The following is a 12,794-nucleotide window of genomic DNA, read 5'->3' as shown; positions in this document are numbered from 1 at the left end:
TATTACCTATTTGGCTTTCACTGTACTAGCAAGAGTTAAGCAGAAAACTTGGATTTTTCTTTAAAGGAAATAAATCTAACTCTTAAGACCTGAGAGGAGCAGGTCTGGTGAGGAAGAAGTTGTCATGTTTCCTGTCATTTCTTGGAGCAGAAGCACATGATGAAATTTCTCTCTTATTGCTAGGTATGGCAAACTTGATTGGAATATCATGGGTGGTGATTTCACAGTTGAATTGTGCTGCTGCTCTATTTGTGCCAGCTGTAGATGTTATATGGTAAAGGTACTTATTGTCATATGGTAAAGATACTTATTGGCCTTCAGGGATGAGAGATTTTTGACTGTTGGATATTCCCATTTTCCCCAATAACCTACAACTTCTTATTTTAACCCTTTGTAAATCATGATAATGGAAAGAGCCTGCGGAGGAATTCTCATATTGCTGTGACCCATGGCTTATTTGTTCAGTCACAGTTAAGGAAACACGAGGGGGGCTGTATCGTTTCAGCCACTTGGGGTTGGTTTGCAGAAAACACAGCAGCCTGCACTGGCTCCTGTCCAGCTTGCTGCTGGCTAAACACGTCTCTCTGCTTCTCTTTGTATTCTCAGCTACATGACCAGAATCCTGTTCAGCCAGTTTTTCAATGTGGCATTCAAACACTCTCCCCTCCCACCGCCCTTCCTCAAATAACAGTCTTGGAGGTTAAGGTGCAAAGCAGCTTGCCTCAGAACTTCCCTCCCTTAAGCTTTTATCTCAGTGTTGAATTATTAGATGTATCCCCATATATGAAATGATTTTATTAAAACACCAATAGCATGACTGGTCTTGCACAATACACAAAGAAAGTTGCCGTCTGTGTTCTCAGGATCGTAGTATAAACAAAGACGAAGAGAGAACTGCTGCAGGATGCAGACAGCAGTATCATCAACACAGTTCTTGTATAATAATGGGGTGGTTAAAGCATGATACTGATGTAGATTAGTGCTCCTCAGCCTCACAGGAGTAGTTTTAAAGAGGAATTGGAATTGAGAGAGTGGGTGTCTTGCACCTCAAAATGGAGGACCAGCACCTGCAAGAAGGCAGCATGAAAGAGTGTAAAAAGGAAATGGAGATGAGATGGATTTCAGTAATAGTGTGAACGAGTTAAAAGGTAAAGTGATATAAAAACATGAGTTGAGACAGGCTAATGTACAAAACCACCTTTAAGCAGGAAAGTATAGTGTAAAGCTGGCTGGCATTACTTTGTCCTGTGGTGGCCAAAATGAACTCAAGAGTGTGTTAGAGCATCGTTTTAAACTGCCACCTAGGAAAAACCTAGGCACAAAAGGAAAAGCAGAAGGCAGCATTTCATCTGAAAACTTTAATGTCTTGGCTTGGATTTTAATGTAAATTCATAACCATTTCTGTTCCGATGAGTTCCAGCTCCATTTGCATAGACATGTTGGGCTGTAACTGTTTCTTTGGAGCTCTGTATAATACCATGAATGAGCATGTGGTAGTGAGAATTTGGCCAGAGCTACTTAAGTCATATTGAACTTTCCACAGTTTGACTGGGGAAGGTGGAAGGGACAAGAAGGAACCAGTCTTCATCGGGCATCTCCTTATGAAGTCTTTTTAATCTGATCAATTAGCTAACTCTCCACCCAAGCTGCAAATTGCTGAAATTATAAACTCTGTTAATAAGGGTGGGTGATTTGGGACTGTCAGCATTGCTGGTCTGATAGATATCTCTATCAGTAGTTGTGGGTTTGTCATGCTGAATTTTACTGTTTACCTTTATAAATAAACAGTGGAAATAATTTGCTAACTTAAAAACAAAACAAAGCAAAAATACATCCAGGGTTTGTTCCAGCCCATTTTCCAGAGGCTGCCTCTCTTTCTTCTGCCTGCTTAGTGCTGGATTCCTCTGTGACCTTATATGACATCTCGTCATTCTTAACTGAAATGTGGCATGCCGCCTTATGTGGAACTCCTCCTAGATGAAAATCACTAGCCTAAATCTCTCTTCCTTTTCCATCACGTGATTAAATTCCACACATCTTCTGAAAAATTTAAAATCAGACTCTGGTGGAGCTATGTGGATTTATACCAGGCAGGTATATGGCCTTACAGTATTTTCTCCCCAAGGGAATCTTCTTTTTCCTATGCTGTCTGATCTGCAGCTTCACAGTTGAAATGCAGTGGTCATTTTTCCATTATATTCCTTTCCCGAAAAGAACACCAGAATCCCATGCAGATTCATGATAACAAATCTGTCCCCATTTGTATTCCTTTCTTAAGATTTGTGCACATTCTGGGTACAAAGTAGATTGTTTCAGAAATACTTTACCAATCGTGCAGTCATTTTCTTTTCGTTGAGTCTCTTACTCATGGGATGGTTAATTTCTGTTCCTCTTTCATGTCCATTTTTTTGCAGGCAATTATTTTTCTTTATATGTACTATAGACAAGAGGTGTAACAAGCTGATTTGATCAGTAGACAGAGCTCCCGACTGCGGTTGGAGTCAGTGTCTTTGCTGCCATCCTGTCAATGTGGTGATACTCAGAACTGCATCTCTGAGAGTGGCTACATCTCTTTGTCTTTTTGGTGTTTACACTACAGTTAAGGTAGTTTGAACACTCTTAAATCTTGATTTTTGAATTTTAAGCAGTGACTGAAAATCCATCCTAAACAGTGACATGCCATGGTAGCTTCACGTTCATCAGACTTTTGTGCTTGAAACCATAAGTTTCTGTGCAGCAAGATAAATAGTCTATGTGGCAAATAGCCTTTTGAGTTCATAATGATACAGACTTCTTTCGGGATAGTGTGGGGGGATTTTTGTTGCAAATTCTTCATATTTTTCATTTTGCAATGAAGAAATTCTATAAAATTTAAAAAATGCAAATCATCTTTCTCATTTTGAAACATTGTTTTAGATTTTTGCACATTCTTCTGCTTTTCCTCCTAATGCAACAAAATGCAACAAAAGTTTAAAAAAGTAAAACTTGGAGAAATGTGGAGAGAGAGATATATAAGCGTTTCCCCCAAAAACCTTCGAAGGGGAGAATAGGGGAGGCAGATAAAATTACTCTCCCCATTTTTTTTACATTTTTTTAATCTAAAAAGTGAGAGGAACGTGCCCTCCCCATTTCTCTGAGTTGTATTGTAATATATAAAATATTTTATATTATTAATTTTAATATATTTATTTAATGTGTACAATATATAAAATATTTAAGAAATACTTTTGTTTCCCCTTCAAGTAGAAAAAGGATTTTATAAACTTTTACTTTCCTGCTACTACTATTTTTTTCTAGTTGAAAGGTCAGGGCAGAAAAAAAAAAGCCAAAGCATTTTTTCCTAAACCTACCTATTTTTTCTCTTTGTTTTAACCTGGAAATATGGTGAAACTGATAAGTTTAGAAAGTGAGAGGGGAGCATTTCATTTATTTTTAAATGCCTTTACCATCACACTTCTTTTGAGAGAGAAGAAAAAATAGAATAAAAGAAAACCCCCACTTTCTTTTGATAGTTGACTATTTCCCCCTATTTAACTTTTCACTTCAAACTGTTTTGCAAAAAACAATTTTAGCAAGTGAGATAATCTCTGGTGAAAGCCATCTTTCTGAAATGGGCAGCATGGGAACAGAGTTTAAAGCCAAACTAAAATGTAGTGGAATGGTTCTCAACCTTTTTAGACTCAAGACACCCCTCATTAAATTTGACACATCCCTCAGAAAATGCCAGGTTTTTTACTACAGAAAAACAATAGCTATTCTTTTGTTACAAGGTAGACTAGGCTTTTTGAGCAGATGTGATATCTTTTATTAGACCAAGTCAGTAGTTGGAGGGGGAAAGGTCTTAGCAAGCTTTCGGGTGCAATCACCTTCTTCAGGCATTGGGAGTCTCTGCTGTTCTGAGATTCCAAGGAATGAGAACTCAGACCACAGCAGGTAGGAATGTTTTTGACACTATGAATTTCTCTTTGAAATCTCTGGGTTTATCTTCTGGAACGTGCTTGTTCACCTAACAGTGCCGTAATACCATTGTGAGGTGCCCTTAAAAATATCAAGACATTCCAGGGTGCCACAGCTGAGAATCACTGACATATAAGGGATGGAAACATTTGCTCTTTTGGATAAGAAACAAATCCCCTTTGACTAAAATCCCTGGTTGGTGGTGGGGAGGTAGGTAGTGGTGGTTTTTTGTTTTGTCCGCTTTTACATAAAGAGGATTCAGTCTGCCATCCACACTCAGGGTCTCAATGCTGTACTCATCACTGCAAATGCAATGATCCCTTGGTGAGGAAAACACTAAGAGGACAAAAAACAATATTAATTATAGAGTATCATGATTGCTTTGCTAGGAACTTGCTGGTATACACTTTTTTTGCCTGGGCAATAGATTAGCTAGATCAATAGATAGATGGATCCATCTATCTCTGGGTCAAGCAGATATTATAAAGATGATCAGCTGGGCAGAACATTAGAATTCTAAAGCTATTGGAGAGGGAACTGCAAGCGTGTGGGAGACACGAATGTATGCCTTGCCTGACTTTCCTGCCAGAAATATTTGCTTGTTAATTTGAGCTGGGACTTGTCATCTTCTCAGAATACAGGACATCCCACTAGAACAGGGGTGGGCAAAATGCAGCCCAGGGGCCAGATGCAGCCCACCAGGCCATTCTATCCAGCCCATAGGGCCCCTAAAAATTTAGAAAATTAATATTAATCTGCCCTGGGCTGCCTGTCATGTGGCCCTTGATGGCTTGCCAAAACACCTAAAGTGGCCCCCTGCCCAAAATAATTGTCCTCCCTTGCTCTAGAAGCTTCCGCAAGCTCCTCTTGCATCCCCCTTACTCTTTTTCCACAGTAGACCTGAGGCTTGGTAGAGGAGCTCTGCAGCAGCTGTCTCTGAAATAGGGAAACAGTACCAAACCCTGGTGAAACTTGCTACTCTGAGAAAGGGGAAAATGGTGAAAGAGCCAGTTTTGAGGATAGTATACGTCCTCTGTGGTTGGCTTATATCAATACTGTTTCCTTTGATGCACCATGGCAGTGACCTTGCTCCTTTCCAGGCATTCAAAGAAAGGTCTCTTAGCCCAGGCAGAATTTTGGCAGAACACTTCAACATAACGCGTAAGATTCAGCCCTGACTTAAGTTAAGAAAAGTCTTACTTAAGTAAACGGAAATTGCAGCCATTCAAAACAGGGTTGAATCTGTGTTGTCAATGCACAGGAGTTACCCTCACTTACAGCTCATGTTCTCCTTCAAACCAGCTTTCAAGTCTATTGGCAAAGCTGACCTAGCCACCTGCCACAGAATAGTGGGGTCAGAGAAATAAAAATGGTGAATTACAAGTAATTTGCTTTAACTGCTCTAGTGTTCTGGCTTAGTCTCACTCTGTTATATCTCAGAATACATCGACTGTGCAATAAAAGTGTGGTCTGAGGTTAAACACTAGCAGGTTAAATACTGGCAAAAAATAGTAAGTGATTAGCTGTTACAATGGTCTGCTGAGTGCAAACCTAGAACAATTCTAGTTTCATCTTGAGTTGATATTTTAGTTGCTATTTTAACCGAAGTCCATGTTTTTTTTTCCACCTTGTGTAGATGTGACCTTAGGACTTCAGGATCTACTTCTACAGTTTCCGTACAGAGTGCACACGGTTTGGCTAACTGCATGTATAATATCTACACATTCAGGTCTTTAGAATGAGCCAATCAGAGGCAGTGACTGGTGTCTAACATGACGTCAGAGATATCTATGTAAATAGGAAAAGGAAAGAAGGCCATAATATAAAGTTCTACAAGGTGCTCTCTAGAAGGGGGAAAAACATTGAGAGGAGTTGTAAAATACTGACTCGTGCTATTAACCATGTTCCTTTTTCCAGGGAGGGGATTGGAACTGAGAAGGAAACTAAAATTATGTTTGTTCCCTTGGAAGTTATCTGTGTGCATCAAATTAGTAAACAGCAGCTTGTTAGCTATGGTATCATAGTTGCTAACAATTAAAGATGGGGACTTCAGTATTGGTTTAGAATTAGACTACTTCAGAAATTGGGCACACATGCTTATCTATTCTTTTCTTTTTCACAGTAAACCTATCTGGAACCTAGAAAAGCTTTAGTAGCTTTGTTTCAGTTAATGATCGCTGTTCTGTACAATTTTTGATTGTCAACATTTCTGTGGTCTTTGCACAGATTTTATTATAAACTGAGTAATGAAAACACCAGAATTGGGGGGTATAGGGCTGGGTTTAGTTATTATGCAGTTAATGATAACCTCTGCTCAGTAGTTTCCTGGCTCTTGTTGTTTTCCATTTAACTGAGGGGGGAGTGGGGAAGAGAGAGAGCGAGCGAGAAAAGGAAAGAAAGATAGCCCATTGTAACACAAGCTTTAAACCAGTTTGGACAGTTTAGGTCAAGAAATGATGTGGCAAAGTCAGGATTGCATCATATTCCAGTGTATTCTTTCTTTTCACAGCCTTATAATTAACTGGGCTGCAAAAAGTCCAAATATTTGAACTTTATGGTGAGAATTCAATGCAGCTTCCAACATATTTTTGTGCTGCTGCAGTGCTGCCTGTAGTCAGTGCCTTAGCAGAGGTGGGAGCAAGCAGGGCAACCACCCCAGGTGTCGAAGCAAAGAGGTGCCAACAGGCTCTGCCCAGCCAGGGCAGGGACCAGGACAGAGCTACAAGCAGCACATTTGGGGGGTGTGGGGATAGGGGAAGGGCAGCTCCCACTGCTTCACGTACTCCTGGGCAAGCATGGGGGTGGGGGTGTGCCCCCTGCATCTGTGCGCGGGGCAAGGGTGGGCTGCCACTGCAGGCCTTGTCCTGGGTGCCAAACTTTTGTTGCTACAGAACTGCCTGTAGTGTTTTGGTCCTATACCTAGTCTGTAGCCGGTGACTGCCTAATGTGTCTTTGCCTCCCTTCTCCCAGTTGTGATCTTTCAATGATTATTATGAAGTAGTTCATTTCCTTTGGTATCTTTTAAAAATATATTATAGTAAATAATATAATAACAATAATATAGACTAATGCAGTGGGGCCCAAAGGTTTTGCCCTGTGAACCTCATCCAGTCAGTGAGCTCGATCTGGCACACAGGGCTGGTAGGGGTGCCTGATCCAGCTATGGCAGGGGTGGGCCGGATGCAGCCTGCCCCTAAAAAATTTAGAAAAGTAATATTTATCTGCCCTAGGCTGCTTGTCACGTGGCCCCCGATGGCTTGCCAAAACTCAGTAAGTGGCCCTCTGCCCAAAATAATTGCCCACCCCTGTGCTACGGGGAATGTGCAGCCCAATAAAGCTCCCTTGGACAGTTGGGGGACTGCGACAGTGCCCAATGATAGAGCACCCGTTGCACCAGCAAAGCATTCTGCCCTCCACGCCAGCTCCTCATGCTCCCCTTTCCATTCCTTCCCAACACCCCTTTTCACACCCTATTTACTTGCTGTGATCTCAGCTCCCCCACATCTGTCATCCTTTCCCTCCCCCTCATGAACTTAAATACTCTTTTTGCATCCCCCAGCCCTTCAAGCTCTAACCCCTCCAAGCCTTGTCCTGTAACAAAAGTTCCCAGTTGTGCATAAGGGAGCGACATGTGCCAAGCCCACACTCCTCTCCACCCGCTCCCAAACAGCCCCAACCTTCATAATAGCCTCCCCCCCAGAACCTACAGTAGTTTGAAACCACCCCTAGTGCCCCCCTCACTTCTCTCACCATCATTTTCAAGAAGTAGACATAAACAAAAACCTTTATGTTGGGGAAACCCCATCCCCCCAACCTTCCCTCCTTATATAACTCCATCCTAGTCACCTTCTCTGTCTTTACCCCCTGCAAAAGAGGCACAAGGCATGCTGGACCTGCCAGGCCTGTAGCCAGGATGTGGGGTACACCATCCCTGTGTACAAAATCATCTGGAACAAGCACTGTTTGATAACCTTCACCTTCCTCCTAGATGATAAACCCCATGTTCCCCACAACCCCACTCTCTTTCTCCCTCCCCTCCAGTACCTCCCATGCCTGCTTCCCTTTCCCTTGGGTATCCATCCATATGCCCAGTACCTTAAGTTTCTCTCTTTCCACCTGCAATCCAAATTTCCCGAAATCCCCCAATTCCCCACTGCCAAGACAGCACTCTTCTCCACATTCACCCTCACGCCAGATACCTCCCCAAATTAATTTGCGTGCTTCATCACCCTCTTCAGGGACATCTCTTCCCTTACCACGCATGTCATGTTGGCCATGTATAAGAGGATTTTTAATTCCCTTCCCCTTGGCACTCTAACCCCACTGATCACCCTGTTCCCCCTGATCCACTGCACCAGAGGCTCAATGGCACAAACAAAGAGTCCTGGCAACAGCAGACACTGTTGTCTCACCCCGGAGTCCACTCCAGATGCCTCCCCCAGAAAACCCCTCATAAGAACCCTGCTCGTCACCCTCCCATAAAGTGTCTGCACCCACCCCACAAATTTCCCCGGCATCCCCATCCACCCAGGGAAGGGTGGAAGTCTGGTCCCAGACTGAATGCATGGGGTACTGGGGGTATGGGCTGGCCTCAGTTTGGATGTGCTGTGCAAGGCAGGATGGAGCAGTCCCAATCTGGATGCTTAAGGAGCTGGAGAGGCAGGGGGAGCAGCTCCAGCCTGCACATGCAGGTGGGAGGGTGGGAGAGAAGCCCAGCCCTGATCCAGATGCCTGGGCTGGTGGGGAGGCTGGAGTGGCCCCTATCATGGAGAAGGTGGGGAGCAGCATAGCCTGATCTGGACATGCAGTGAGTGGGCCCAGCTCTGATCCCACTGTGCTGCAATAGCCCAGGCAGGGCTGGATCCAGCTGCGTGGAACTTCCCCTGCTTCCCAACTGCCAATTTTTTCTGACTCGGGGTTGCAGGCCAGATATCATGGCTACTTGGACCCTATTTGGCCTGTGGGCCAGAAATAGAGGACCTTGGACTAATACAATGGAATTTTATCTCTTTTAGTTTAGCCAGCTGGTATCCAGTGATCTGAAGTTACTAGGAAGAAGCTCTTACACTCTCTGTACTGATGGCCAGTTACTCATTCGACAGGTTCTCCACCCAGAAGCATCCAAAAAGGTAGGGGATCGATCAGATTTGGCCAAAGAAACAACCTCATAAAGACCATAACAAAGAGGAGTAATGTAATCCTGTTTTAGGAAGCAAGATGCTCCAATAGTGCTTAGTGTTCTAGGTACTAAAACAATTTTCTATTTCAGCCTATGATGTTTACTTGGTAGGTATACCCTGACTAATTTGTATTCATCTTCATGTGAGGTTAGGACCCCAATCCTGGAAAAAATCTGAGTTCTACTGCAATTGGTTTGCTTATCTCTGTGATTGCAAAACCCTTCTGAATTGTTTCCTTCATAAAACAGAGGCTGGTTACAAGGGAACTATGTATGGCTCTCTTTCCCAAGCCTATGACATGCTGCTGTGTAATTACAGAAAGAAAAAGCAAATGTGTCATTTAGCAAATAACAAAATATTCATGAAATATGGCCAGGAGGATCCTTGTTCAGCCTGGACAAGCCTTGGCTTTTAATGGATTTGAATGTAGTGTTCATAATGTCAACTTATGTTCCTTCTTCCTCCTTTCTCTGTAGAACTTCCTGCTGTCTGACTACTTTTATTCATTTTATGATCTACGCAAAGAGTTCCACATGTGTTACCCCAATTCGGCCACTGTGAAGGATCAGACTATCAAATCCATGGCAGAATGTATCCTTATGCTGTTGCTTCTAACTGAGAAGTTTTTAACTACTTATAAATTGTGCATTTCTATGCAGTTATGATAGTTTCCATCCTGCAAATAAATCAATAACCTGGTTATAAAAATTATTTTCTGTGCAGAGCCAAAGGAACTTTCAACTTCATCCTCTGTGCATAGGATCCAGCATTGCTACTTCAAGTCAGGAAATCTTATTTCACACCTAGTTTTCATCTAGTAATGTTTATGGTACCTCTATCTTTTTTTCTTTTTTTTCCTTCTTTCAGATATTGACATTATTTTGGTCTCAAGTAAATGCTTACTTGAGAAATGAGTCAAAATCCCCTTTTTTTGGACTGGAGTTTCTAATGTTCTACTCAAAGTGCTTGCAGACAATGGTAGTTCTCCAAGTGTCTGACACAGTGTGAGGTTAGTAAAAACACCCTTGTTTGAAAGAAATTTTATAGCCTCCCTGAATCTGTCATTTTGCTTGGTAGAAAGTTCTCTCACTTGTGTATTGGTAGATGACATCATCGTAGCATTACAATACTTCACCAGTCAATTGAATATTTATCAGTCATGGGCAGCAACATGTGCTGCCCTAACCCTAACCGTACCCTAAACCTGTACACAGAGGTCATGTCCCCCCTCAAGTCATAGTTTAATAGGGTTGGAAGGGACCTGAGCGGATCGAGTCTGACCCCCTGCCATGGCAGGAAAGAGTACTGGGGTCAAACGACCCCAGCAAGGTGGTTGTCAAGCCTTGTCTTAAAGACCCCCAGGGTAGGAGCCAGCACCACTTTACTTGGAAGTTGGTTCCAGATCCTAGCCGCCCTGACAGTGAAGTAGCACCTTCTCATGTCTAATCTGAATTTATCCTCTGCCAGCTTGTGACCTTTATTTCTAGTCACTCCTGGTAGTGCTCGGGGGAACAGCACTACCCCATTGCCTCCCCTCTGACTAGTTTGTAACAGGCCACTAGATCCCCCCTCAGCCTTCTCTTCTGGAGGCTGAACAGGTTGCCTGTAGCCTGTCCTCATAGGGCCTGCCCCGCTGCCCCCTGATCATGCAAGTGGCCCTCCTCTGGACCCTCTCCATGTTGTACACATCCCTCTTGAAGTGCAGCACCCAGACCTGGATGCAGTACTCCATCTGCGGCCTTACCAGTGTCGCATAGAGGGAGAGTATCACCTCCCTGGACCTGCTAGAGATCCATGACAAGGTGTGGTTGGCCTTCCTGACTGCATCCCCACACTACCTGCCCATGTTCATTTTGGCATCAATGATAACTCCAAGATCCTTTTCTGCCTCTGCACTGACGAGAAGGGAGTTCCCCAGCCTGTAAGTATGCTGCTGGTTCTTCCTCCCCAGGTGCATCACCTTGCACTTGTCAGTGTTGAATCCCATCCTGTTCTCATCCACCCACCCCTGTAACCTGTCTAGGTCCTATTGTAGCCTATTCCTTTCTTCTAACATGCCCACATCCCCCCCCACATCTTAGTGTCATCAGCAAATTTGAACAGGGTGCTTTGTACCCCCTCGTCCAAGTCACTGATGAAGATGTTGAACAGTGCAGGCCTGAAGACCGAGCACCGGGGGACCCCACTGCCCACTTCCCTCCAAGTCAAAAATTACCCATACACCACCACCCTTTGGGTGCAGCCCTCCAGCCAGTTGGTGACCCATTTGACCATGTGGGTGTCAACACCACAGTCCCCCAGTTTCTTAATGAGAATGGGATGAGAGGCAGTGTCGAAGGGCTTCCGAAAGTCCAGGAAGACTATGTCCACTGCTACCCCTGGCACCACCAGGTTGGTCTGACAGGACCTGCCGCTAATGAACCCTGTGTTGGTTGCCCCTAAGCATAATCTCCCCTGCTGGCCCCTCGTGGACATGTGCCAGAATAATTCTCTCAAAAAGATTACCCAGGATTGAGGTAAGACTAACTGGCCTATAGTTCCCTGGGTCCTCCTTCCTCCCCTTTTTTGAAGATGGGAACCACATTAGCCCTCTTCCAGTCCTCTGGCACCACACCAGAACACCATGAGTGCTCGTAAAGCCGTGCCAGGGGTCCTGCAATGACCTCTACTAATTCCCTCAGCACTCTGGGGTGGAGATCGTCTGGACCAGCTGACTTAAATGCATCCAGCCCCTTCAGAAGTTCCCTGACTAGATCTCCCTGACCCTTGGCCTAGGTGCGCCTCCCCTGGGGCCTGAGGGGGATCTGGTGGGGGGGCTGATCTGGTCCCTGCTCAGGAAAATGGAGGCAAAGAAGTCATTAAATAGGTTAGCTTTGTTGTCTGGTGTGACGACCAGATTTCCTAGCGTGTCTTGCAGGGGCCCCATGTTACCTGGTACCTTCTTTTTGCCCCCCTATGTATTTAAAAAGGGACTTCTTGTTGTCCTTGATCTGGGAAACTAGTCCCAGTTCCATCTCCGCCTTGGCCTCTCTGTCTGCCCCCCTGCATCCCCGAGCAACCGCAGTATAATCCTCCCTGGTGATGGCCCCTCCCTTCCATTGGGTGTACACCTCCCTTTTCACTAGAAGAAATTCCCGGATGCTTTTGGTGAGCCATCGGGGCTTTTATTCCCCCCTGCTCCCTTTGATCCGTGTTGGGATTACCTCCCTTTCGGCTTGGAGGATCGTCTCCTTAAGGAGCAACCACTCTTCTTGGACACCTGACTCCCCTCCCCTCTGGGACCTCAGTGCTTCCCTGACTATTCTCCTTAGCTCATTGAAGTCCACCCTCCTGAAATCTAGGGCTGCTGCCTTGCTGCAGGCCCTTGCCACCTTGCGCTGGATGGTGAATTCCAGCAGGCGATGATGATCACTGTTGCCCAGGTGGTCGAGCACCTGCAGCCCCTCACCAGGTCGTCACCTGTGGCCAGCACCAGGTCCAACAAGGCATTTCCCCTGATGGGGTTGTGCGCCTCCTGGGTTAGATAGAGGTCCTGCATTTGGGCTAGGAACCTACATGAGCAGTCAGACCTGGCTGACTGCTCTTCCCAGCAGATGTCTTGAAAATTCAGGTCACCCATGATGGCCACGTTCTTTGACCTAACTACCTCCATGAGCT

At 44.6% G+C, this 12,794-nt stretch overlaps 1 protein-coding gene across 5 annotated transcripts in view; it reads left to right on the top strand.

Annotated features, from left to right (window-relative positions):
* The window catches only part of ESRP2 (epithelial splicing regulatory protein 2), a 70,961-nt gene that overhangs the window by 21,634 nt on the left and 36,533 nt on the right, over positions 1–12,794 (top strand). For all 5 annotated transcript variants that reach the window (XR_016444120.1, XM_090062341.1, XM_090062343.1 and 2 more), the window contains 2 exons: positions 8,973–9,086; positions 9,614–9,728. Coding sequence is in view for 4 of the 5 variants with exons in the window: in XM_090062341.1 (XP_089918467.1) it covers positions 8,973–9,086; positions 9,614–9,728 (229 nt within the window). In the remaining variant the exon portion in view is untranslated. The remainder of the gene's footprint in view (positions 1–8,972; positions 9,087–9,613; positions 9,729–12,794) is intronic.

Source organism: Crocodylus siamensis, chromosome 9, assembly GCF_052110815.1.
Source record: "Crocodylus siamensis isolate JL-2025a chromosome 9, ASM5211081v1, whole genome shotgun sequence".
Taxonomy (NCBI): Eukaryota; Metazoa; Chordata; order Crocodylia; family Crocodylidae; genus Crocodylus; species Crocodylus siamensis.
This window is presented reverse-complemented; position numbering and strand designations above follow the sequence as displayed.